At 45.0% G+C, this 25,647-nt stretch overlaps 6 protein-coding genes across 9 annotated transcripts; 3 read left to right on the top strand and 3 right to left on the bottom strand.

The window, feature by feature from the left end:
• The first annotated feature begins 719 nt into the window (after positions 1 to 719).
• On the top strand, positions 720 to 3,160 carry LOC117147249 (achaete-scute complex protein T8). The gene has a single exon (XM_033314066.1). The coding sequence runs from the start codon at positions 925 to 927 to the stop codon at positions 2,383 to 2,385; it is 1,461 nt and encodes a 486-aa protein (XP_033169957.1). The 5' UTR covers positions 720 to 924; the 3' UTR covers positions 2,386 to 3,160.
• Positions 3,161 to 7,072: 3,912 nt separating this feature from the next.
• LOC117147248 (cytochrome P450 4g1) lies at positions 7,073 to 9,314 on the bottom strand. The gene has a single exon (XM_033314065.1). The coding sequence runs from the start codon at positions 9,208 to 9,210 to the stop codon at positions 7,540 to 7,542; it is 1,671 nt and encodes a 556-aa protein (XP_033169956.1). The 5' UTR covers positions 9,211 to 9,314; the 3' UTR covers positions 7,073 to 7,539.
• Positions 9,315 to 11,406: 2,092 nt separating this feature from the next.
• On the bottom strand, positions 11,407 to 16,643 carry LOC117148659 (exportin-6). 2 transcript variants are annotated; one of them, XM_033316172.1, is made up of 11 exons: positions 16,501 to 16,643; positions 15,877 to 16,400; positions 15,234 to 15,389; positions 14,769 to 15,151; positions 14,357 to 14,553; positions 13,811 to 14,247; positions 13,203 to 13,752; positions 12,967 to 13,136; positions 12,689 to 12,898; positions 12,172 to 12,607; positions 11,407 to 11,962 (listed from the first exon to the last, which is right to left on the bottom strand). In XM_033316172.1, the coding sequence occupies exons 1-11, from the start codon at positions 16,501 to 16,503 to the stop codon at positions 11,885 to 11,887; spliced, it is 3,144 nt and encodes a 1,047-aa protein (XP_033172063.1). In that variant the 5' UTR covers positions 16,504 to 16,643; the 3' UTR covers positions 11,407 to 11,884. The 2 variants fall into 2 exon arrangements, with proteins under 2 accessions (XP_033172063.1, XP_033172062.1); XM_033316171.1 differs by having other exon boundaries at positions 13,811 to 14,265; positions 16,501 to 16,593.
• Positions 16,619 to 25,431, bottom strand: LOC117148658. Of its 3 annotated transcripts, XM_033316170.1 has the most exons (7): positions 25,323 to 25,431; positions 22,883 to 25,258; positions 22,177 to 22,820; positions 21,751 to 22,113; positions 21,351 to 21,695; positions 19,172 to 19,387; positions 16,619 to 16,715 (listed from the first exon to the last, which is right to left on the bottom strand). In XM_033316170.1, the coding sequence occupies exons 1-7, from the start codon at positions 25,336 to 25,338 to the stop codon at positions 16,641 to 16,643; spliced, it is 4,035 nt and encodes a 1,344-aa protein (XP_033172061.1). In that variant the 5' UTR covers positions 25,339 to 25,431; the 3' UTR covers positions 16,619 to 16,640. The 3 variants fall into 3 exon arrangements, with proteins under 3 accessions (XP_033172061.1, XP_033172059.1, XP_033172060.1); XM_033316168.1 differs by lacking the exon at positions 16,619 to 16,715 and having other exon boundaries at positions 18,962 to 19,387; XM_033316169.1 differs by lacking the exons at positions 16,619 to 16,715; positions 19,172 to 19,387 and adding an exon at positions 20,633 to 20,910 and having other exon boundaries at positions 21,135 to 21,695.
• Positions 17,788 to 18,970, top strand: LOC117148662. Its single transcript, XM_033316176.1, has 3 exons — positions 17,788 to 18,068; positions 18,489 to 18,813; positions 18,879 to 18,970. Exons 1-3 carry the CDS (start codon positions 17,924 to 17,926, stop codon positions 18,940 to 18,942), a joined length of 534 nt encoding a protein of 177 aa, XP_033172067.1. The 5' UTR covers positions 17,788 to 17,923; the 3' UTR covers positions 18,943 to 18,970.
• Positions 19,823 to 20,398, top strand: LOC117148665. The gene is made up of 2 exons (XM_033316178.1): positions 19,823 to 20,110; positions 20,195 to 20,398. Exons 1-2 carry the CDS (start codon positions 19,830 to 19,832, stop codon positions 20,256 to 20,258), a joined length of 345 nt encoding a protein of 114 aa, XP_033172069.1. The 5' UTR covers positions 19,823 to 19,829; the 3' UTR covers positions 20,259 to 20,398.
• Positions 25,432 to 25,647: the final 216 nt, after the last annotated feature.

Here is a 25,647-nt window from a genome sequence, read left to right on the forward strand (position 1 = left end):
TTGTCAATTTCAAACATAAATTGTAGCCCTGTGAATTACCCAGGACATTACTTTCGCTGTATATAATTGCTGTTTATTAGCTTTGCAATAGGAAAATGATTTTGCCAATGCCAGTCCTGGTAAATTTATATTAACCAGTAAAGGTTTTTGAAAAAGTCAACTTTAGGTGATCCCGAGACAGTTTTCGAATGAAGAAGAAACCAGTCCTTGGTTTTAGCGATAAGCTGAAAATTTGATGCATTTCTGCGTTATGCGTGACGAATATAGGAGGTCTAAGGTGATCTGTTAGGATCTTCTGCAGATTCCTAAGTGGCAGGGCATACCTTGAAAACCAGGGCTGAAAAAGCTCCTTAGGGAATATACTTTTTATTATATACATACATATATGGTTATTATAATGTCCATATATTTATAGGGGCGGTATATAAGCATAATGTTTTTGCTGCCGATAAATAATGAGAGAGAGCGTGGCGAAATCCACCCTTGAACCAGGTGGACTTTTTGGCTCGAGTTGATCAGATGTTAGTTTTCCCAAAAGCCGTACCCTATATAATATATATGATAAAGGTGTATGTGTGAGCGATCGAGAAGGGACACCCAGTCTAGGGGATGAAAAGTCAGGCCCTTTACATAAGGGATACGCAGGACCTCAAATGCCTTCTGTTCTGTATGTGTGTGCTCTGTGTTGTGTATGTCAGTCAACGAAGTCACTTCCGTTGGGTTTGCGTTTTAGTTTGAGTTCGGAGTTTAGGGGCACGCGACACAGAGCGCCAGCAGCTGTCCTGATGCAAGGACACGGAAACCATATTACATCAGTCACCAGTTAACATTCACTCAAGAAGGACTACCGTGCTAAAAGTACACCCGCATTCGCCACCAGTTTTTCTCCCGCCCACAAAAAGCCACGAATTAAAAAACTTAATCATGGCCGCCTTAAGCTTCAGCCCATCACCTCCTCCAAAAGAAAACCCCAAGGAAAACCCCAATCCAGGAATAAAAACCACGTTGAAACCGTTTGGAAAGATCACCGTTCACAATGTTTTAAGTGAGAGTGGCGCCAACGCCTTGCAACAGCATATAGCCAATCAGAATACCATTATTCGAAAGATCCGGGACTTTGGCATGCTGGGCGCTGTTCAAAGTGCCGCAGCCAGCACAACTAACACCACACCCATACCCAGCCAACGGAAGAGGCCCCTGGGAGAATCCCAAAAGCAGAACCAGCAGAACCAGCAGAATCAACAGCTTAGTAAAACATCAGTGCCTGCTAAAAAATGCAAGACCAACAAGAAGTTGGCGGTTGAAAGGCCCCCAAAAGCAGGAACTATATGCCACCCTCATAAAAGCCAAGGCGATCAGAGTTTTGGAACTCCTGGAAGAAAGGGTTTGCCTTTGCCACAAGCCGTTGCCCGTAGAAACGCTAGGGAAAGAAATCGCGTGAAGCAGGTTAATAATGGATTTGCTTTACTCCGGGAGAAGATTCCGGAAGAAGTATCTGAGGCTTTTGAGGCCCAGGGGGCGGGTAGAGGGGCAAGCAAGAAGCTATCCAAAGTGGAGACCCTCCGCATGGCCGTGGAGTACATAAGAAGTTTGGAAAAACTGCTGGGATTCGATTTTCCACCTCTGAACAGTCAGGGGAATAGTTCTGGTTCCGGCGATGATAGCTTTATGTTTATTAAGGACGAATGCGACTGTCTGGATGAACATTTCGACGACTCGCTGAGCAACTACGAAATGGAGGAGCAACAGTCTGTCCAGCAAACTTTATCCGAGGATATGCCAAACCCTCCGCAAGCCAGTGATCTCCTGCCTAGTTTGACTACATTGAATGGGTTGCAATACATCAGAATACCAGGAACCAACACCTACCAACTGCTGACGGCTGACTTATTGGGCGATTTGAGTCACGAGCAGAAACTTGAAGAAACAGCTGCTTCGGGCCAGTTATCGCGATCGCCCGTGCCACAAAAGGTGGTAAGAAGTCCCTGCTCTTCTCCAGTTTCACCTGTCGCCTCGACTGAATTGCTGTTACAGACACAGACGTGTGCCACACCGCTACAACAGCAAGTAATCAAACAGGAATACGCCAGCACCAACATTAGCAGCGGCAGCAACGCACAGACTTCCCCGCAGCAGCAGCCGCAAGTTCAGAACCTGGGATCGCCGCCTATTTTACCCGCGTTCTACGACCAGGAGCCCGTGAGCTTCTACGACAACGTAGTCCTTCCCGGATTCAAAAAGGAATTCAGCGATATTTTGCAGCAAGATCAGCCCAACAACACAACCGCTGGCTGCCTATCGGACGAGAGCATGATCGATGCCATTGACTGGTGGGAGGCACATGCACCTAAATCTAATGGTGCATGCACCAATCTGTCCGTTTAGCCGAATTTCTGCACATCACGCATCTCTGAAAAGTCAATTACTTTTTTTGGCATACTTTTTAACCGATTTTAAATCCTCACAGCAGAAGTCTGTGGCAGGCCATTCTATCTAAAGTTTTTTTTAATCAAGCCGTGACTGAGTCATTGTGTAAATATCAATTTAAGCCGATAAAGGAAGATAACTTCGGCCAGCCGAAGCTTATATACCTTTGCTGTTAAAACCATGTATTTAATATGAAAGTTCGCACAATTTCGATGAAGTTTAACACATTTATATGCAGCTATAAGATATAATCGTCCGATTTCAACAAGTTTTGTATATTCTCCAAATTCTATAAAATATATGTACATTTCTGACTCTTGCTATGTAACTTGTACGTATGACTACTAGTCCGAATACTAATATCGCATTTTTCTGATATTGTTGATCGATCCTGCCCGAGTCACCTTTTACATCACCAGACATGCCGATGATCATGAATATTGCTGCACTGCTACCTTCAGACATATTATAATATCTTCTGCAAGAGTGTGACAAAATGAATGTATGAACACTACATATTCAAAGTCAACTAGTGATATAAACCAAATCGAAATAACCTTGTAAGACCCAACCACAAAATAGTTATCCTGATAAACGGCTTAATGTTGAGCCGGACTAACATAGTGTCTAGTATTTAAAAAAAAATTATGTATTTCTATAACCATATTTTTTTTATAGATTTAAATGTAGAAACGTTAAAATGACAAGCAGATAATATATGCTTTTAAATAAATGCAAATAAATATGAACATTTCTAAAAACTTCAGTGGTTTTATATCTCAACAGAAATAAATAATAAGACAATTTATAATTAGTACTACATTTTAAGACAAAAATATGTTTTTATATTTTAGAGAGTGTCTTGGGGCACAGTACATCTCCGGTTTTTTATTGCCTCGATATTCAAAAAGGGTTCGTTCTCTGACAGAATTACACTTGGGAACTGAAAATTGGAAAATAGGCGGAGAGTATTCGGATTTTTTTGATCGGTTCCTTTTGAAACATGTGCCTCGATTCATAATGACACAAGTAATTAAAAACGAACCAAAATAAATTTGAGGGAAATGGAAAGAAAACGGTTTTGGGGTGAACTTATATTTAGGACTTAGTCGGCAACCGCAAATCAAGCGAATTGCCTTTAAAAACAGAGTCTGTCTGTCCTCATAAATGTCGAGAAGTGAAAAACCAAAACAGCTTGAAATTCCAATAGCGGCTACAAACTTGAAGTTGTTTTAAAACCTTGTCATTAACATTTTTAATGAAATTTAAAGGAATGGTAATATATTTTTTGTATACAAAGTATCCAAACCTTGAGGCACGTCTGTTAATTTGCAGGATATTTTGTCACCCTCACTCTTACTTGGCGCTATACTCTCCTGCCAATTGTACCCAGGACTTCATTGTCCTGCGCTTACGTGTTCTCAAGTCTGTCTACCCGTCCCTTTCCTTTGGGACATCTGCCCAAATAGGAGAAAACGGAAGAAAACCAAAAAAAATAAGAAAGAGCCGGTCAAATGGGTATGGATGATGCAAAACTACATAAGACAGGCATACTGTAAGGACAATCAATTGAAATCATTTTTCCATTAAGAATAGATGGCCTGTGCCAAATGATCTTCGCATCTGCAGGATCCGAAAACCAAAGAAATCTAAGAAGTACACTGAGGAAACAACACGATCCATTTTTGAGGTCGAAATTACAAGGCGAGGCATTATTTTCCCCATTTCAATTTCCTTTTTTCGCCGTGCATATGTATGTGTTGGCGCGCTCCTGAGCTCCTGGGATCGCCTGCAACCCCCTTTTTCAACAGTTTTCAGTTTTTCCATCCAGGTGCAAAGGTGTTTTCCCATCATTCCTTTTTCGGTCGTGTGGTGGGTGCGCCGTTCACCGTTAGCAGTGAAAATCTGTTCACGCACCGTTATAATTATTAAATATTGGTAATGCGACACGCCCCTCAACCGTACACCTTCGAGTTTGGGTCGAATTTCGCATTTTAACCGTTTGAACTGGGAAATCATTGCCGTTATGTGCGTTTTTTGTTGTTTGTGTTTTTGTGAATGTTAAAGGCTTAGGACAGATAAGGAATATGAGCCCTATCGTATCCTTCGACCGGCTGATTTGCTTTCGTAGCTCTGGGTGCTGCAGTCGCCTCAAGTTGTGCCCTCATTATGCCATTTATACCACGCCTCCATGTCACCATCGAGAGCATTAATGCTGGATGCCGTCTGTTCTTAAGTTCACTTTAGCGTGTGCGCATGCTCATGCCACTGACTTGATTGGATTCACCCCTACTTCTCCTATCCACTGACTATCCAATTTCTGGGCACATTGCATTGCAGTTATCCAGGCAACCAGATGCTGCCTTTGACCCGCAAAACCCGAGTTGGCTGGAAATCGTATTTGCTATAGGCGACACGAAAAAAAATAAAATAATTTCTTTAAAGTTTAAGTCTGTAATAATTTTTGGAAAACCATGTCATCTAGCAATCTCACTTGTTTCATTACCTTTGCTTTTTGTGTACTTAAAGAAAACGGCAATGGTTTTGAGGTCTGATCCGCTGATCCCCAGTAATCAGTTGGCAAGCTTATATTTTCATTCAAGGATTTCATCCAGCCGTTTCATTCAGCATTGGACCAAAGAGAGTCTTCTCTGGCAAATAGCATTCGTAATACTATGTGTCTTACGAAACTAACTGCCGGTCAAGCCAAGCTACTTAGCTACTTAAGCAGATACTTATACTCCATGGCTTTCAGTTCTTCTAAGTCCTTAAGTGGACGTACTTCAACCCACAATGAGGCACTTAAGTGTGCGTCCGCGCTCAAAATCCTTAAGCGGGTCAGGAAACCAGGTCAAAAAAATAACTCTAGACAACCGTTAAAACCAAAAGCGGGTTAACACTTTCTAGTACCTCCTGCGGTTCGCCAAAGCCCTCTCCCATACTTTTCCTACTTCCTACTTCAACCATTGATGATCTGCGAATAGCTGACAGATCTGAGCTAATTCCATTCATTCCATTCCATTTAATTTCCATATCTATACACATATTTCGAAATTTTTACCCACCATCAATTTCCGTAAATGGAGCCCCGAGCAAGAGACTTGAGGATAACACATGTGACTTTCGTCGTCCAGTTTTAGAAGCAATAAGTGAGACTGCTCCCCAGGTTTGGTTGCACATGTTTTCCAGGACATATTTCCAATGTCACTGAATCCACGTGGGCCTCATACCCTGTCGTCCTAGGACTATATTCCCATGTTTTGACTTACGCACCCAGGGTGGCCACTGGGATTATTCTAAGTATGAAGTACAGTATCGGCATTGAGTCACCAGGCTCGATTGTATGACAGACACAATTTTTACTCCCGCTCACTCCAGGGAGCGTTATTTTGTCAGTTTTGCATTGATTGAGATGTCCTGGTATGCAGCTCATCGTTTAATAGTTTCCCCAGCTCTTTGTTTGGCCTTTTCTTCTCTTGACTATAGCAGCAATACAAGGCCACACATTCCATCCCAAGCATATCCCTTTAGAAAATGGCTATCAGTACTTAACTTCGGTTGATTGCATGACCACCCATTACGGAATTTCCAAATAGACTATAAAAAATCCTTTTTATATTTACTCACAATACCGTTAAATACCGTTGAAACTATCAACAAGCAATGTAATACACTGAAAATGGCAAAAAATGGCAAGGCAAAATCAAGCTGTGTCAGTCTCAAAAGGTAAAATATCAAAACTTTAAAGTACACGTGCGAGTTTAAAGCCGGCGGTCATCAAAGTAAATCCTGGAGTGTCACGCATGAAGGACATAGCCCACAATCTGATATCCAGTTAGCGTGTTTGAGGAATTCCGCCATAAAAAATAAAACGAATGTGCACAAACTTCCGGATGCCCAAAGACATTGGATTGGATAGCAGACCCCCAGGTACTGCCGCTATTTGCCTAGCGCAAAAAGGACAATGACCAAACAGAATTTTGGTTTTCGGGACCTGCTTCATGCCTCTTTTTATGTCTGCCGAAGATGCTAAAGAAGGGTTCATAATTCAAATGCAGCAAGGCAGGAAATACGGAAGAAACCGAAAGGATTTCCGTTTCGGTTCGTTCCGTTTTGTAAATTGATATTCGGCAATCGATTGCCTAAAAAAGAGAAAGCCGGCTTCTAACGGCGGAATTCAGCTAATCACAAGAAGAGAAGGCTAACGACTTTCCGATGCACCTCCTTCTCATTGACCGCGAAACCCGCGATAAACTGCTACCGATTCCGACACAATAGCATTCGCATTTGTCAGCATCGCAATCTGCATCCGATTAATCGCGTTACAAATGAGGTGTCGACTTAAGATCAGTATAATGCTAACAAATACGAACGGGTACCCAAAATACGAGCGAAACAAAGTAAAGCAGAAAATACCTCGCCAAGGACAGCGGTCTGAATCAATATTTTGACATTGCCAGCAGTTTGCAAGCCGTCGATTGCCTCGCATTAGCGCATTAACTTGTTGATTGGAAAACCGCAGAATCATAAGCCAAGTCGACCTGTTCGCTTGGTCTGTCTATCGGCATTCAAATTTCTTATAGTTTGGCAAGCTAGCCAAGTCCGTAGAAACTACCACCGCCCAGAAGGAGAACATTACAAGATGTGCAATTACAATTGTTTTGCAGCTCTATCGGCTACGTGCCTCGCATACGTGTATTTTTCATATTTTTTGGGTTTCGTTTAAACCATTTGACTTAATAAATACTAGAATAAAGAAAAAAAATCACACTACATGGCTACGAAAAAAAAGAATAGATAGTGATAGATATAGGTGGAAAAGGTGAAGAGCACAAACAGTTGCGTGGAATAGTTGGTTAAAAGGATATATAGTATATACGTATACATTATATAGGGGCACCACTCGCTAAAGACCAACAAACAAAAAGATATTCATAAAATATAAAAGTAACGAGTTAAAAAACGAAAGAAAATTAATTGACTCTCTGGCTGGCGTGTGCGTTGGGTTATTTTTCGGTTTGGGTTATTCATCGGTATTCATCATCTATATACAGGGCTGGATTCGGGGTTCCGTGTTGCGTGTGTGTAGTCGGGGTCCTAGATTTCTGGATTCTAGGCCACCGTGGCGTACTGACGCTTCTCCAACGAGACATTAAATCCATTCTCAAGCTTAAGGATGATGTCAGCCTGCAGCTTGAAATCTGCCTCCGTGTCGGTGGAGTGGACAATATAGTTCCTCACGATGGTGGATAGCAGGACCTTTAGCTTCAGCATGGCGTACTTGCGGCCCACACAGCTTCTGGGTCCAGCGCTGAAGGGAATGAAGGAGTAGTAGTGCCTGTTGGCCATCCTCTCGGGTAGGAAGTTGTCCGGATCGAATTTGGTGGGATTGGGGTAGATGTCTGGACGTCTGTGCACGCAGTACTGCAGCACGATGACCGTAGTGCCCTTGGGAACCGTGTACGGACCACTGGCCAACTTCAGGTCGTAGTCCAGACGCCTGGCGATAAGCGGTACTGGTGGGTACAACCGCAAAGTCTCCAAAATAACGCGCTCCAAGTATTTCATCTCCATGGTATCGGCAAATGTGCAATCCCTCAGCATATTATCCCCGAAGATGGCCTTCTGTTCGGCGAAAACTTTAGCCTGGATGTCCTTGTGAATGCCCATCATGCAGAGGGCGAAACTAGATCCCGCCGAGGTGGTATCGTGGCCCTCAAACATAATTGTATTCACCTCATCCATGATGTCCTTCTCGTTCCACTCGATATCGGGGTTCTTAGCCATTTCCACCATGGCATCTAGAAGAGCCAATCGCCTCTTGGCACCCACATCATTTTCATCGATATCATCCAGATCATCGCGAAGACCCTCCTTCTTGGAAGCGGGAGTGCTGGCAACAGGTGTAGAGATCTCCTCAACAATCGCACGTGACTCCTCTTGGAAGTTCTCCTTACGATCCTTGACCACCTTGCTGGTCATACCCAAGATGATGTTCATCATACGATCGCCCTTCTCGCGAAGCTTAGTAAACTTGTAGATGGAATCCAGTCGGTACAGTAGTTTCACCTGCCTCTTATGTATGATATCGCACATGTCGACGACGGCTTGGGCGTATTCGAAACTCTTGTTACCCTCCGGTAGCTTCTTCACACCCATGGCGGTAGACAACAGGATGTCAACGGTGGTCTGCGACATATAGTCATGAACATCAAAGGATTTGCCCGCTTCTAAGCCCATCCTGGCAACAACCGCCTTTGAGTGATCCACAAATGTGGGCACGAAGCTCTTCAAGATGCTCTGGTGGAAGGTGGGGGCAATCATCTTACGATGATGACGCCAATGATGTCCATTGCTGATCAGTAGACCATCACCGAACCAGGGCTTGAAATAGCGATACTCCTCCGCCTTGGTCAAATGCTGGTGCCCACTCAGAATCAACTCGATGTCACTGGGATTGGTTAGGAACACCAACAGGACGTTGCCCAGCCAGGCCTTCATGGTCTCTCCGTACTTGTTGAGGTAACCTAAGCCAACGGCCAGGATCTCGGCATTGCTCAAGCCGGCGGCCACATGAGCCTGTCCCAAAATAGGCAACTCCGGGGGGGATGGTATATTGGCAACCATGCGGTATTCCCGGCTATTCCTGCGCCAATACTCGTACAATGCCATGGCCACCAGGGTTCCTACTAAGGTAGTTAACATAGGACTGAATCCCAGGACCGTCGTCGACGAAGTGGCCGCCGCTTGTTGCAGCGTCTCCTGCACTACTTCCACTGCCATGGTTGCTGTTGCTTTTTTGCTCCTGATCCCTGGTCCTCTGGTGCAAATCCTTTTTGTTTTCTGAAGATGGCACTGTTGCTATATCAGCCGCCAGCGCTCAACTGTGAATCGCCATTGACCACATGCAACATTTTATATAGTTCCAAGAGTTCTGGGGGCCATTGGTTAAAGTCAAGCATATGCCACTTCGATTTCCAGTCCCACTAATTAGCAAAGCAAATCAAAGTCACGTACTCGCTTGCGGTGTTACCTTTGGAACCAATGGCTGCACTGCGTCATTGTAGATCCGTATAAGCAGTCATGACTGCATTTCGAAGTCCGTGGTTATGTCTTTGGTTTCACGTTTGGTATAGTATATTAATTAAAACCCTTTCGTTGTTCCATTTTAAGAACAATGAATCCTAGTATTAGGAACTTATTTACACTTAAAAATAAAACATTTTAAAACTAGGTTCGTTCCTCCATTGGACGTCGTTTCGTTTAAGGATCTAAACAGCGTAAAATCCTTTTAACGAACTTTTTATTAACTTTCCGTAGTTCTAAAAATAGCTATTTTTGCGAAATTTCCGAAACATTTGAATGAAAAGTGAATGTGTCTACTGTCTCTTTAAGCAACCCTACTTCCTGCGGAAGCCAGGAAGCTGGATGCCAGGATCTGGATTATGCAAACCAGCCATTGGCTGTTTGGCTACCTGTATTTGACGGCATTTACCTGCTGGTGAGCGGAAGTGGGTGATTCTTGGCTCGCTTCCTGACATTTTAATGCCATTTCTTTGTCTTGCTTTCGCTTTTTATTAAATTTGGTTTCGGCGCTTTTGTCCTCGACACCTGAGCAAAAGTATGCAAAAGGAAATATCGAGTGAGTAAACAAGAGAGTATGTAAGCCAGAGACAAAGAAAAGGAAGCTGTCTCTTTTGTGGACCTCGTCTGCAACATCCTCCAGCTCCTCCATCGTTATGCGATTGTTTTTATGCGTGATCCTTATTACTATATGTTTTTATAGCATTTTGATTATTTGAGCGCGTGTGCAAGGCATAGTAAATAAAATTGGGATCGAACCTTTTATATATGTACTTTCCCATACATTCATACATACATACATACATACATACATACATACATACTCATAGGCCTATGTTTATAGGAACTCATATAAGTAATAGTTTGCAATGATTAAGGTTATGGATGTTCAAATGATAAGTAATTTATTTAAAATATTTTGCCTCTAACTTACCTGAGATTCTAATATATTTATAAAATTGTCTCTCTTGCTTGATTTAATAAGGTTTCTTACAATGACACTACCGCCATTTACATGCATTTGTATGTATGTACATTATATATAACAGTAACCGCAAGCTACACCGAAAATTTGCGTCAGATATTTCAGCATTTACTGAAACCAAGGTAACAACAACCGTAAGCGACACCGAAACACTATGAAAACTCATTAACAATGATTTTGAACTAATCACTATCACTAATCGTATTCCAACCAAATCTCCGCCTCCAATATCCATCCAACTGCACTCACCAAATTAACCGCAATCACTGAAATCACAGAGTACAGTCAAAATAAAGTTTCATTTCAGGCAACTTCAGACCAAAGTAACGGGATTAAAAGCTCGAACAGTCGATAGTTTATGTAGTGGAAAAGGAAAGGAAACAAAAGAGAGTGATACTGTTTCAATATTCGATCTCTTTTCTGTACATGTGTGCCCATATATGGGGAGAGAGCAAAAATTGAATTTTCATCCATAAAGCCGCGTAATCAAATATGTGATTGCAAACAACTGGCGAATAAAATGGTAAAAATAGTTTTATTGGACTTTTGATTGCAGGACTTAAGTAATTATACACATACATACATAGTTCAAATCATTACAACGGACTTAAAACGCCTTGAATTTACTTGTGGGTTGGTGGGGGTGTTAGGTTTTCCCAAAATAAATTACATACATGAATTCGTGCCTGGGTTTTTCGCCCCTTCCAGTTATTTTCTTACTTGATACTTTATACTTGCTTACAACGTAACTGATTTACATGTTGAGATATGCTAATTAATTTATGGATATATATGTATATGCTACTAAGATACAGAGGTGGTCAAAAGTATTTACACAACGAGCTTTTTTTTCAATTGTCAACTAATTGAAAAAAAAGCTCGTTGTGTAAATACTTTTGACCACCTCTGTATATGTAGGTATGTATATGTAGTATGACTTTTATCGAGTTGCGGTGACAGCACAGAAAGCAGAGTAATCGTATGTTCGTTACGTGGTAGACATAAAACTAAAGATAATAATCCACTTAAACCTATGTACGAAGCTTGTTTTAAGTTAACATTTAATGTCTTTTTTCAATCGGGACGAATGCTGAGCTTTCTAAACAGAAACACAACATCGCACAAGGAAGAACCAAACGCAATCTGGTGGGGTGGTGTTAAAACATAGGGCTTTGGGGACACGGCTCACAAGACAAAGGACCTGAAGTAGATGACGGACAGTATCGGGAAATATGGCTTGCAAAATGCGACAGCAAATTAAATTTAAAAGTTTCTAAAATAAAACAATACAGTATTTTATATACATGCAAGAACCTAATCGTATGCGGCCGTGGTCTACGGAACGAGAATGGGGAGCTGTTGATGTCCCGCGCGTGAGGAAAGGGAGGCCTACGCCGTCTCATTGAGGTGCACGCAGTGGGCGTCCTGCATGAGCTGCGTGAGTTTCTGCGTAAACGTTGGAATGTCCTGGACAATAAGAAGTGGTACCCATTAAGCGCAAAGTCAGTCATTGAAGAATCATCACCACTTGCAATTTTGTGTTATGTTGGAACAATTGAAACAAGTCGACATGGACAGTGAGTTTGTTGCAGAAAGTTTAAATCAAAAACGGAAGATAGTTTCTTTATTTGCCTTGCAAGTGGTGTCGATCCCTTTATATTCAGTGTTTGACTCACATTTGTCTGGCAGATCTCCTCCAGCGACGTCTGAGCTACTGGCAAAGAGGCGTGAACGAAGCTCTCGAGCAACTGGCGTCGGTCCACTTGGCCCATAGCATACAACGCCTGCGCAATCATGTCGAAGTGGAGGGAGCCCTCTCCACTCAACAGCAGATTGAGCAAGGCCCGCTGAAAGGAAGCCAGCAGTTGCTCCTTGAACAAGGCGCGTTGATACAACCGACTCCTCTCATTCACATTTTGCATTGAGAAGAGAACGCTGCGCACATTACTCGGATCAGTCCCGCTGACCAGCATCTGGCCATACGCATTCAGGATGGCCATGAAGTGGGCTGGATGCAGGTTGTCGCTGCAGTTGAAGTTGCCGGAGCCACCACCGCTGTGACCATTGGAGAGCTGATTTTTGTAGAAGAACTGCCACTTGCAGGTGAGCACACTAAATTAGAGAAAGGGCGTAAATTCATGACGACACAAGGCACAAGTACAATCTATTTCAATTTATGCAGCATCCTCTCACCTATCAAACAAAGCGTACAACAGACTGGTGATCTCGCTGTTATCGGTTGCCGCATTTTGCTGCTGCAACAAGGGCAGGATCTGCTGAGTGCTAAAATCCAAAATGGAGGGAAGCAGCCCCAAGGAGGCGCTCCCTGGCTGCTCCACGATCAACTTGAACATCTGCAGTATTTTTTCCATCACAGCCAGCCGGCTCAGAGTCAGTTGCTCCCTGGAGACAGAAAGAGACGGCATCATTAGCAAGCACTCACACTGTAAAGAAAGAGATGGGAGACCCACCTACTGCTGACACTTATGAACAAGGTGATCATTTCCTTAATGAACTGGGCCCCCAAATGGGTGGGCAATGTTCGGAGCATGCTCAGGCTAAACTCGGCCACCGTGATGGCCATGGCGATGCTGCTCTGTCCAAAGTTGTTAAAAATCATTAGGGCCTTTGTCAAAATAGGCTGCAAAACAGAAACCGTTAATAGATTAGAATTGGATGTTTAAATTTACTTAAAAAAATAAGGCACCTTGAAAGTGCTTGCCAGCATATCCTTGGCATTGCCTCCTGTAGCCTTAAAATACTCAATGAGAGCAGTGAAAGTACCCAGCAAGCTGAGCGTGGTGGCCGCCACCTTGCTCTCATTGGCCTGGGCTAAGTCCAGATCCAGAAAGTTCTGTGCCAGCCCCTGGACATATTCACGCAGCATCCAGAGACGCCTCGGATACTCCTGCTGCTGCTCCGGAACGCTTTTCCACGGCAGCACCATGTAGCTGACCAGACTGATGTGTACATTGATGCACACCTGGCGCGGCAATTGGGCGCCCAAGCGACAGCCTGCCTGCAGCAGGCTTTGGATTTGTGGTATATCCAGCAGGCACTTGGGCCGTATCACAGTCGATATGAAAAGCAGCAGCTCGCTTGCCGCCTGCTGCACTATAGGGGAGGCAGCCGTTAAGGATCCATTGCAAGCGAAAATGCTGCCCAGAATAGCAAACAGGCGGTGCAGCAGCTCCTCGCCGCTCATGGCTTTCGTTAGCGGAAAGATGCTCCTCATGGCCAGTAGAACTTGAGCGTATCTGAAGAATCAAGAAAGCATAGTATCACATACATCATGCAAAAGAATGCCCCACTTACAGGTTATCCAAATCCGTCTGGAAAGTAGCTTTGTCCATTTCGCTGCCGCCGCTATACAAACGATTGCTTGCGAGGAGCTGTAGAGTCTGCAGCAAACTGTCGGACAGCATCTGCAGCTGGCACTCCATCTCGTCAGCAACCCCGGGTGCTGCTGCTGATGAGTCCATCAAGGGGGCCAAACGCACGACCGCCTGGCAGACGGTGGCAAAGTCGCGCAAAATCTCGCCCACATTGGCGCCCTTCAGTTTACGTGCCGCCTCGTAGCTTCGAGCGCTTCCCTGGTCCAATGCGTGCTCCAAGGACAGTAAATACATCTGAGGCCGTGACCAGTGGTTATAGACCTGTGCGAAAACGATGTGTGCACCTCTGGTGTTGGCCAATAGGGCCAGGGACTCGAAGCATTGGTCTAGAAACTGCTGCCACTCTGTGGCGGTGGTCTGAAATTGGATGAGTGTCTAGATAAAATGAAGATCGTTCTAATGCAAGGTCTATTTCTTTGTTTTTGAAATTTGTCACCAAAAAACACTTTAAATCAGAGCTACTTACATCGTCCTCCATGAGCTCGTTGTCCAGCACTTCCAGCTCGGGTTTGTTGGCCTCAAACTGAGTGCGCCTCATGATCTCATCTACCAGCTGGGTGAGGACATTGTTATAACGCGTGATTTTGGCGGGCTGCTGGGCAATGCCTTTGATGATGGGTGTCCAGATCTCAAGCTTTTCGGTGAAGTCCAAGGCGCCGTGTACTGTTTGGAAAACACAAAATTAATACCTTCTGTTATATATCTTAGTCAACGACATTTCGAAATCTCGATGATGAAATAGTTAACATGTGCACATAACCCATTTCATTTTTATGGCTATTTTATATTTATGGCTACACAGCAAAAAGAGCATCTCAAAATAAAAAATAAGTTAGCATTTACATCTCAAAAGGCAATATTTTTACCATGCGACTCACATTCAGTGGTGCAGCTGTATAGAAGATTGAGAAAGGTCTCCAGCAGGTCTGGCTCCTGCATCAGTTTGCCGGCATACTTGGTAGTGTAGAGGCGCAGCAGCTCCCGAAACTTGTCGCTGTACATCTCGCTCTGCCGCCGATTGTTATTGTGCTGCTCCAGGAGGCTGGTAACGCCGCCCATCAAGGGTCCTGGGAAGGGCAGTGGCTTCTGGAGGTAGAGGAGCTCATTCAACACAGAGAGAGCCGCCAAGGAGATGGGCTCGTGGGCTTGTCGCCACTGGGAGAGGTCAAGTATGCTCATAAGGAAGTACTCCGAGATCAGTTCAGTGCGTATCCAGGAGACCAGGTGCTGCACACATCCAAGCAGGTCCAAAATTGAGGAACTGCGGAGTAGACAGCCCAAAGAGATGTTATAACAAAATGTTGTAATGAACATATGCTCTTTTGAATCTTAAGATGACCCACCTTAATTGATTGTCATTTGGCAGCGCTGAGGTTAGACTAAAGTCCATGAGGGTGTTTGGTATGGTTGTTTGGATGTCTTTGCCATTGATGTGGCATACAGCGATTAGCAGATACTTGGTTACCAGGTCCAGAACATCGGGTACACACATGGAGATGCTACAGAAACACAGGGCAAAAGGGAGCACAAAATGGGTTAGGAAAAGTGCTGTGGCAACTGACTAGTAATTATAGTGCTTTCTCTCAACAAAGCAATATAATATGATAACTAGGTTAACGTTTCAATTAATTCACATTTAAAAGGACAGCAGACTTTACTTGTTAGGCCATATACATATACATATATATATATATCTCACTTAATTTTAACACTTATTTATAAACCAGAAACAAGAACGGACTGACAAGGGCACGGATTGTGTTATTCTATGATGTGCAACGCAATCGTATGGAGTATAACATAGGGGGTGTATTTAAACAAATGATATAATCATAAAAATACGCTATGGTCGAGAACATCGACCATCTGATACGCGTTACTCAGTTAAAAATCCAAAAACAGTCTTAAACGGACATTAAAAGTATGGGGCTACAAAACCTTTTTTAAAAAACACACGATTTCACTCTCTTCGCTCTATTTACCCACCAGGAGTAGAAGTAATGCTTCCATTCGGTGGTCAGGTCGCCCCGGTTGCTTACCACCTCCTCGGAGGTGATCTTAAGCAGGTTGATGCCAAGCTGAAACCGTGTTTTTGTCAGTTCCATGCAGTGTTGCATGTAATTGGGGTCCTGTTCAGGGAACTCCCTCTTTCCGAGCAGGGCTATCAACTGGGCCAGTGTGTCCCTGTGCCGTTTGGCCACATTTGGAGCGGCTCCCAGTTGGGCATACGAGTTCCAAAGGGTCTCCCGCAGCAAAGTCTTGTCCGTGGACGTCAACTGCGTCCATCTCCGCGTGATTGTGTGCTCCAAGGTTGAGGTGCTGAAGAACCAGAGGAACTGATTCTCCGTGATGTCGGAAGCGGTGGCCACACGGAGGCAAAGTTGCCACGCCTCTGGCTGCGACTTGAAGGCCAAGAGGTTTGTCTCGATTTCTCGTTTCCGGGCATTGGAGGTGCTGGGCTGATAAAACTCCTGCAGCAGACCCTCCACCGTCGTCAAAGATGCGGCGTGCTGCACAGACAGTGGGTGGGTGGAAACCAATTCCCGGTTAGGTGGAATCACTCTGAATCACTCGCAAAGTAGTGGGTTTGGCCCGGAGCCCCCGCCTCACCATTTTCCGTGTCCTGTACGATCCTTCCGAGTATCTGTGATCTGGATGTAGGGGTCACTGTGAGCTCCGCTTGCTCGCGGTTCTAATTCCGATCGCATCAGCAGTCGGCGTCCATTAATTGCATGGTTTTCTTTGTGTCTTTACACAAAAGGTGGCCAAAATCTACTTCGGGAAACTGAACAAATTCCGCTCGGCTGGCAACCCTGGCCGATAGTCTATAAATATCGATAGTTATTTATATAGATAGTAGTGCTGGCTATGGGTACTTTCAAATACAAAAATTCAGCCTTCCTTATTTAAAAAAAATTTTTTTAAAACAATGTTAGCCATATAAATATTTTAGCTAAAATTACGAGCGAGCGGATCCAATTCAAATCCATTATTAGGCGAATTGAATATTATACATGTGTAATAAAATTTAATAATTTATACAATGAAACTTTAAAAGCAATCTAATAAATCTAAAATGCCTCACTATTAAATTAATAATCTATATATAGTCACATAGTCACAATACTTCAATTGTCAGGAAACGTATATTTTAAGTACTGTCATTTGTCTTCATTTTTCTGCAATATTTTTTAGCGCATTTTATATAGGAGGTAAGACATTTGTCACCTTGTTCCACTTGAATTTAATGGCCTCAGTGCCCTGCACCCCAGTTAAAACTCATCAGGAGTTCAAGAAACCATCGGGAATTCCACATTAATGCCACGAGGAAAGTACGTAAATCACAAAGGTCGTCGTCGCGAGTTCACGCCCGCGGATGTTCTGCAGCAGGAGCCGGATCGATTCCGACCGGGCGAAAAAAGGAAACCTTGGCCGATCTCGCGAGATTGTCATTGGTTCGCAAAGAATAAGAGGCGGCCGCCCAGAACCGCTTGGCCGCAAAGAAAGCGGCTGCCGAGACAGCCGCCAGCTCTTACACTTCGCTAAAGAAGATCTTTCCGAAGCTGTCTGAAGACGCGCCACTGGATTTTTAGGGATATAGTCGCAATACCAAGGTGCATCAGAGAAAGACTCGAGTAATATGAAGTTTAATTCGCAAGCGCTCAAGAAAGCCAGTGCGTCCCCAACTAGCTTCAATTTATTCGAAATCACATCAAATATTACAAAGGGCAAACCCCATTCGCAAATAATGCTATTCCGATGCCATTTAATAGGGATGCCGGTGCCTTTTATATTTTATGAATTTTCCGCCTAACCTTAAATTCGATCGATAGACGATAATAAAATTGATCGCAGTCTTTTGTGGGTATTTTTTAATATGGTAGCACTATTCTAATAAGGCAATATTGTTATAGAAACGGGACCCTTAATAACTGTTAGCCTGAAAATTAGGAAACCTGAAAGTAAAGTATTTTCAATTGGTATTTCAGGACGTTCCTATCCGATCTGCCGAGCAATCTGCCAGTATCTCATCATGGAGAACCAGGTCCGCAAAAAGGCGGCAAAACGATCGCGATCAGCGGATGGCGACGCCAACAACAATCTCACGCAGCGGAAGGTATTTGTGAACCAGAAAATGAGTGACTCCCGCGATCCTCGGAAGATGAAGGAGGTCCATGGTATGTAAATTGCTCCACTTGCACCAACTTACCTGCTCGCCTTCCTGTATTCGAGGAGGAGAGTGGAGAGAGAACTTACCGTTCAGAGTGCAGTTATGCTGGACTTGTTGTTGCTCAATGTCCAGTTCAGTTTAGTTTCAACAGTTTGCACAGTTAGATGCGAGAACAAAAATTGCTATAATAGGAAAATTCCAATTGGAAGTGGGAATCGATAGGAAACTAAGCGAAATATGATTTTTTGAATTTTGCCAGCTAGTTGCCTGCGTTCGGTCTCGCTGACCTCAAACAAATCAAGTAAATATTCCTTTGTTGCTGTTCTTTTGCACGTCCCATCGAAGCTGATGGGAGAGCGGCGTCCTTGAAGTGTCTAACCCCGAACTGGATTTGCTTCTGGACTCCAATTTGCTATTTATTTCGCAGAGAAAACCATAAAAATGCTTTTCGATGGCGCAGCCGGCAATGGCCAGGGTACGGGGCAGAATGCCCTGAACCCATTGGGACAAGGCCAGGAGGAGCCCGCCCTATGCGAACAGTACTATCTACTTGGCGATGGTTCCATCGTTCTGCGCAACCTTCGCACCGACTTGTCCAATCCGCGCATGGAGTGCCATAAGTCGCGCTGCTGCCAGCGCCAAACGCTCATCCACGACATATGCGTCAACTGCGTGATGGATCTCTGCGAGGAGTGCGGCTACTCCTGCGGCGAGTGCTCTAGGTTCATTTGCCGCAGCTGCGTGACTTTATTGTGAGTTAAGTCCTAGCATCCCCTTGTGTTTGAAAATCAATCGAAAATCATCATCTTATTTCCAGTGGCAATCAAGTTGAAAAAGAGAAGGATCCGCTGTGCGAGCACTGCCAGATGTTCTTCAGCTAGGGCTTCACACAATCAAGCACTCATAAGCTCGCGGTGCTTGTTAAATATTAAGTTCTGAAGCAGTACAAATTTGGGACGACTCAATGTCAAATGTATTACTCCTTAAATAATATAGAGCCATATACTTCTTAACACGAAACAAAAATCTTTGATCTATTCTTCGGAATGCTGGGAATCTTGAATTTTGACTTTGAATGTGCCAATGTCGTTCCCTTAACGTAAAACCAACCTTTTCGAACAGCGTCGTGGGCCTTTCGGTTGCCACCATTTGGCGAATGGTGAAGATAAGCAGGAAGGGCGCGACTCTCTTCACGGCCAGTGCCTGCGTGGCGCTCACTGTGGCCATCACAGTAGCCAGTTTCAGACCCAAGTCCGCCAAGCCATCCAGCTCCGTTTCACTTATGTCCTGTGTCTGCTTTCTTTCCGCCCGATAGCCAACGATGGCCTGGATGAGAGGCGCGCAGAGTTCAGTCCAGTTCAGTTTAAACCGTTAGACACGAGAACTAAAAATGGAGCAAAGCAGCGCCCACTAATTTAGGGGGATAACCCCACGAAGAGATTGGCAAGAAACTCCTATAGTGTTCATAAACTCGCAATTGGAAGTGATTATCGATAGGAAACTAATCGATTTTTGGCATTTTGTATAAGGTCCTGAGCTTGTTTCCCGCGATCGGTCTCACTATTTTACTTTCATTGCAATTTGGAAATTTTAAGCGTTCTGATTGCACTTTTCGCTGACCTCAAACAAATTAAGTAAATATTCTTTGGTTGCTGTTCTTTTGCACGTCCCATCGAAGCTGATGGGGGAGCGGCGTCCTTGTAGTGACTAACCTCGAACTGGCTTTGCTCCTGAACTCCAATTTTCTATTTATTTCGCAGAGAAAACTATGAAAATGCTTTTCAATGGCGCAACCGGCAATGTGCAGCAGGGTCAGGGCCAGGAGGAGGCCGCTCTATTCGAACAGTGCTATCTACTTGGCGATGGTTCCATCGGTCTGCGCAACCATTCCATCAACTTGTCCAATCCGCCCCTGAAATCGCGTTGCTGCAATCTCCCAACGCTCATCCACGACATATGCGCCAACTGCGTGATGGATCTCTGCGAGGAGTGTGGCTACTCCTGCGGCGAGTGCTCCAAGTTCATTTGCCGCAACTGCGTGACTTTATTGTGAGTTAAGTATTAAAAAGAAGCATCCTCCTTGGGAACCCCTTTTGTTTGAAAATCACTCGAAAATCATCATATTATTTCCAGTGGCAATCGAGTTGAAGAAGAGGACGATCCGCTGTGCGAGCACTGCCAGATGTTCTTCAGCTAGGGCTTCACACAATCAAGCACTCATAAGCTCGCGGTGCTTGTTAAATATTAAGTTCTGAAGCAGTATACAAATTTGGCACGACTCAATGTCAAATGTATTACTCCTTAAATAATATAGAGCCAAATACTTCTTAACACGAACCAAAAGTGTTTGATCTATTCTTCGGAATGCTGGGAACCTTGAATTTTGAACAGCGTCGTGGGCCTTTCGGTTGTCACCATTTGGCGAATTGTGAAGATAAGCTGGAAGGGCGCGACTCTGCACGGCCAGTGGACAGTAGCCAGTTTCAGACCCAAGTCCGCCAAGCCATCCAGCTCCGTTTCACTTATGTCCTGTGTCTGCTTTCTTTCCACCCGAAAGCCAACAATGTCAAATTTGGGACAACTCAATGCACATGGGGCAATCATTTTTATATTTTTTTTTGAAGATTTGGAATTTTACATAGATATAAAAAAAATGTACAGGTGTACTCCACGTTCCTTGTCTCAACCTACACCTTGCCCCTGAATTTGTGGTACTTCTCGTGATCCTTCACCAATCCTTCGTACATCCTGGCCCCGGCCTCATTGCTGGAGCGTAGGATGAAGTGTCCGGCACGGTGATCGCAAATCCCTATCAGTTCATGGCACACGCGCACTACGTGGACTTTGATCTGGGGGAAAATCGTATTATTAGTCAAGGCCTACTATAAAAATATATCTACTACGTGAACGTGTTCGTAGAATAAAAAAAAATTAATGTATTACTCTTGAAAGAATATAAAACTATATACTTCTTAACACGAAACAAAAATCTTTGATCTATTCTTCGGAATGCTGGGAATCTTGAATTTTGACTTTGAATGTGCCAATGTCGTTCCCTTAACGTAAAACCAACCTTTTCGAACAGCGTCGTGGGCCTTTCGGTTGCCACCATTTGGCGAATGGTGAAGATAAGCAGGAAGGGCGCGACTCTCTTCACGGCCAGTGCCTGCGTGGCGCTCACTGTGGCCATCACAGTAGCCAGTTTCAGACCCAAGTCCGCCAAGCCATCCAGCTCCGTTTCACTTATGTCCTGTGTCTGCTTTCTTTCCGCCCGATAGCCAACGATGGCCTGGATGAGATCCTGGCACAGGGCACTGAGCTGGGCTGCTCGGTCTGACATCAGGTTACTGTGTTGTTTTAACAGCACAATCAGGTTGTCTGTGAGTGCACTATACAGATCCACAAAGTGCTGCCAACTGCCGCCGTGTCTGATCAAGTGCTTGATGTCTACATCCAACATGCTGCCGAGAAGGCAATCCAGGGACTCTCCTGTGAGAGGGACCGTACGATTTCCGGCCAGATTGCGCTGGGCCTCCAGGAGTCGAAGGGCATGACCAGAATATGCCAAGTCTTTGGGTTCCGGTAGGCGCAGTGCAACACTCACACTGATCACCTCGAAATGCTCATTAAGCATCTATAGAGAACATTATTAACTAGGGAACAAAGACAAGGTGCTGGGGAAGACTCACCGCTCCCTTCACGCTGCTTAACGAGCATTTGGCAAAGAGAGCCAAAAGGGTTAGCACATTCTGGAGCGCCGTGTGCTGCGTTTGCGACGCAGGGCGTGCCATTTGCTCCACTTGTGAGGAAAGACGGCGCAGGAGCAGTAGGAAATCCTCGTTAGTCTTATAGCCAATGATCAGCTTAATGGCCGGCTCCAGACAATCCAGTGCTAAACTGGAGAAAGTGTCGCCCACCTCAATGTCTGTATTCAATTGCCTCCAATAGCTGCTTAACACGAACTCTATCTCGTCCGGATCCAAATGCAAACGCTGACGATGGGTGAGCGCCACATTCAGCAAGCGTATCGCATTAGCATCGCGATAGTTCAACTAAAAATATAGCAATATTATTGTTTGGTTTGTTTAATACTTCTAACCACGAAAAGCACCCACCGAGTGACCAATGTATATCTTACAGATACGTCGGAAGTTTTCATCTATGGGTTGCAGGTGCTTCCGCTTTCCATTGTCCTCCTCCCCCTGAACCTTTGCTGTCTCTGGATCCTTCTTTTTCTTTTTTGGCTCGGCCTTCGTTTTCTTTGAACTCTCCGACTCCTTTTTCTTTTGCTGCTCTTCCCGCTCCTGCCTGACCACGCTATTGATGCAATTGCTCACGTAAGTTGCATAACCTGATAGCGTGCTATCCACGAACTCCTTGTAAGCAGATGCCTCCTTGTTCTTGGAGCGAAACTTGTGAGTCACCATTTCACCATAGATCTCAATAAGTGGCTGTAGCTGGCTTTGCAATCGCCTGCCCTGAGCTCCAGTTACACTGCTAAGTGTTTCGATGGCCAGCAGCAAAAGACGACGCTCTTCCGCTGGCAATTTGTTTAGCACAGCCAGTTGATCCTTAAAGAAGCCCGTGCAACTTGCAAGAAATGCTTCACTACCGGCACCCTGCCGGCGAATGCAACGGGCAAAAAGTGTTTCGTAGAAGCTCCATCCCGTCTTCGTGCTGGTGGGGATAAGGTGAAGCAGTTCGCTAAGCTGCGGGAAGTAGCTGCATATGGGAAGCGGATGGCCAAAATGCATAAGATCTGCAAGCAAGTAGTTTATCCAACAAATTAGTTTGAAGTATAATTTCGATTAAAGTATTTACCTATTAGTAGCTCCAGAATCTGATTGGCATTCTCCTCCTGATGGCTAAGACTGAGATCCCTGTATAGAACAAAGATCACCAGCCAAAGGCGCGATCGAATGTTACGGGGCAACTGAGCCAATGGCAGGCCATGCAGAGTCTCGACCAGGACCTGGGCCGGGGGCAAATGCAAGTCAATTTCCACCGACGCGTTATCCCTTAGGAATTGCGTCAGCGAGTTCTCCTCCACCTGCCCTTCCAGTTTCAGTTTGACCAATAGTGACCCCTTTGCCTTGGCTTCTTTGGCCTCTGCTCCATATTCCTTAAGCAACTGCAATGTAAGCACCTCAATGCTCTCCGAATCATTTTGATGGGCTTCCAAGCTTTGATTATGTTTCCTTTGATGCAAACGGAGCAGCTTCTGGGGTCTGGATAGGCGAAATAGTTGATGCGGTGGGACTAACTCAGCCAGGGCATCCGAACAATTGGCTACCCTTTGGTCCTTCAACAACCAACCACTCTCAACAAGCTGCAGCTCCAAACGCTGCAATCTCTGCCGGCAGCAGCTCTTGCCGAAGTTGTACACCCTTTGCTGGATCAATGTCCACTCGGCGGTGGGCAGGAAACCCCTTAGCTGCACTGGCCGCTGGCTGGCGGGGAAACCATCTGGCCAGTAGTACGCCAATAGAAGCTCTAAGCCGCTGGCTCGCTCAGTGCACTCCAGAAAGGCATTCATAAGCCGGCGGTTGTGCTCCTGGCGTAGTAAAAGCCGTCCAAACTGCTCCAGGACCTGGCAAGTGTGCTGTAGTTGTTGCTCCACTTGCAGATGATAAAGTTGCACTTGCTCAGCCAGCCGAGTGCCGTTTAAATATTGGCAAAGCAGCGCGGCATGCAGTTCGCGAGCAAAGTCCAGGTTTTCGGGCAGGATTTCTTTCGGCTGATCCTCCTCAAGCAGTTCCGCGAAGGAATGCAACAGGGTTTTCCAAATCACCAGAGAGGATTTGCTCATCAGGTTGCTAATTAAACGAGTGAAAGCCACACCGGCTGAGTGACTTGGCCACGTTTGGCACAGCTGCTTGAAAGCATCATTGGCCGAAGGAGCTGTGGCTAAAGGGATTCTATTAAAAATTTTTCCTAAAAAGCGCTCCTCCAACTGATGGCCTTTAGCTTCAATCATTTTAGAGTCTTGGGTGCGTCGCTTCTTAGCTTCGTTAGGGGGAACATCCAAAGTGTACTTTCCCAACCATGCTCCTAGGACCTTGAGGAGATTGATGATGAACCGCTCTGCGCGACTAAGGCGGCGAAACATGTCCAGCAGTAGGATAAGGTACTCCGAATACAGCTCCTCCACCTGGGCATTCTCCTTGGGAGTCGTGAGCATCCAAACGGTTATCTGGTAAACACTCTGCTCCAGCAGGAGAGGATTATACCGCAACGCAGAGCAGAGAAGTATTAAAACCTCTTTTAAATTGGACTTCTTGTACTCTCGCACCAAACGCAGCAGCTGATCAGAAACATATGCAAACGCGGTGATCGACAAATTTTCCATTTCAAACTGAAGGGATACATTGTATTTACGCAGTGACATTAGGAAATGGGCGGCCAGTTGAAGCGATGACTGCGATAATGCCTCTGTGTTAAATATACACGGTAAAATGGTGCTGATATTAGCTGTTTGGAAGCGATTGTTCAGGACACTAGCCTCCAAAAGGATCAAGCTGACATGCAGCGGAAAGTCCTTAATCCGTGTGATGCCAAACTCCGCCTTGATTTGCTTTTCCAGCTCGGCCAGTTCGTCTAGGCATGGAGTTTTTAAGGTCAGATGCAGCTCTACAAGAGGACGAACAGTTTTGGAATTGTACTCTTCTAACAGCTTTTCAGGCTCCTGAGAGCGGCGAACCATCTCTGCCAGCTGCTTGATCACAGGAACTACAAACTCTGCATCCCAGTGGTCTTGGCTCTCATTCCGATCATTGTTATCCTTGCGAAGTTCGACGCACTTTTGATGGCATCTGAACAGGCTGCCATAGCATTCGAATAGAAGCTTGTTGCTGGACCGCAGGGCATCCTGGAGCAGCTCAGAACTGAGAACCATGGGCAGGACTTCCAGTGCCGACTCGTTTGCGTTCTCCTCCCGGGAGACAATCTCGTACAGAGCGTGGATCAGCTGGCATTTCGTCGTCTGAGTAACCCAGCCAGGCTGCGCCCTCAAGCTCAGGAAATCCTTGAGTTGCTGGAAGGGTACATCCTTGCACCCACCCAATGATTTCGCCAGCCAGTCGGCAATGATCTCGTACTTATTGAGGTAGGGGAACTCCACGGACTGCCATACCTTCAGAGCGAACTCAACACGTGCCGCGAACGGCTTGTTCGTTTTCGTCAGCCAGGACTTCAGCGCTGCGAATGGACGCGCGGGAACTCACTGACCTGGTCCATCGGAACGGTATTATAAGGCACTTACCCTCGCCTGTGTCCATGTTGCTTCGTCCAGTGAAGTACTAAGAAAAAAATCCGAATTTACTTCGCTGCGGCACGTGCGAAATAAACAAAAAATGTATCGATACACCGACGCGATTTCGATATCGATTTGCGATATGCGTAGGTGCTGTTGTTAAACGGCTGTTGTACCTACGTTAAATCTGGCTATTTTATTGCCGCTACAGGAACACATTTTATTTTGAGTTCTTGGCCCAATTGGATATTAATATGGTCAATAGGTAGCCAGAATACTTCGATAGCTTTGAAATAAAATACCGACAGATTTGACCAGTGGTGAGAGTTGCTAG

This window comes from Drosophila mauritiana, chromosome X (assembly GCF_004382145.1).
Source record: "Drosophila mauritiana strain mau12 chromosome X, ASM438214v1, whole genome shotgun sequence".
NCBI classification, from domain to species: domain Eukaryota; kingdom Metazoa; phylum Arthropoda; class Insecta; order Diptera; family Drosophilidae; genus Drosophila; species Drosophila mauritiana.

Bases quoted from the DNA above. Each gene is read 5' to 3' on its own strand.
- LOC117148658 (XM_033316168.1), bottom strand. The intron at 22,821-22,882 runs GTAAATACTTTA...ACTTGCTTGCAG, and splicing joins GATTCTGGAGCTACTAATAG to ATCTTATGCATTTTGGCCAT. The intron at 21,696-21,750 runs GTGAGTCTTCCC...TGTTCTCTATAG, and splicing joins TAAGCAGCGTGAAGGGAGCG to ATGCTTAATGAGCATTTCGA.
- LOC117147248 (XM_033314065.1), bottom strand. From the start codon at position 9,210: ATGGCAGTGGAAGTAGTGCAGGAGACGCTGCAACAAGCGGCGGCCACT.
- LOC117148659 (XM_033316171.1), bottom strand. The intron at 15,152-15,233 runs GTGGGTCATCTT...TCTACTCCGCAG, and splicing joins CCAAATGACAATCAATTAAG to TTCCTCAATTTTGGACCTGC. The intron at 12,899-12,966 runs GTGGGTCTCCCA...TTCTGTCTCCAG, and splicing joins TTCATAAGTGTCAGCAGTAG to GGAGCAACTGACTCTGAGCC.
- LOC117148662 (XM_033316176.1), top strand. From the start codon at position 17,924: ATGGAGAACCAGGTCCGCAAAAAGGCGGCAAAACGATCGCGATCAGCG. The intron at 18,069-18,488 runs GTATGTAAATTG...TTTATTTCGCAG, and splicing joins GAAGATGAAGGAGGTCCATG to AGAAAACCATAAAAATGCTT. The intron at 18,814-18,878 runs GTGAGTTAAGTC...TCTTATTTCCAG, and splicing joins CGCAGCTGCGTGACTTTATT to TGGCAATCAAGTTGAAAAAG.
- LOC117147249 (XM_033314066.1), top strand. From the start codon at position 925: ATGGCCGCCTTAAGCTTCAGCCCATCACCTCCTCCAAAAGAAAACCCC.
- LOC117148665 (XM_033316178.1), top strand. From the start codon at position 19,830: ATGAAAATGCTTTTCAATGGCGCAACCGGCAATGTGCAGCAGGGTCAG. The intron at 20,111-20,194 runs GTGAGTTAAGTA...TATTATTTCCAG, and splicing joins CGCAACTGCGTGACTTTATT to TGGCAATCGAGTTGAAGAAG.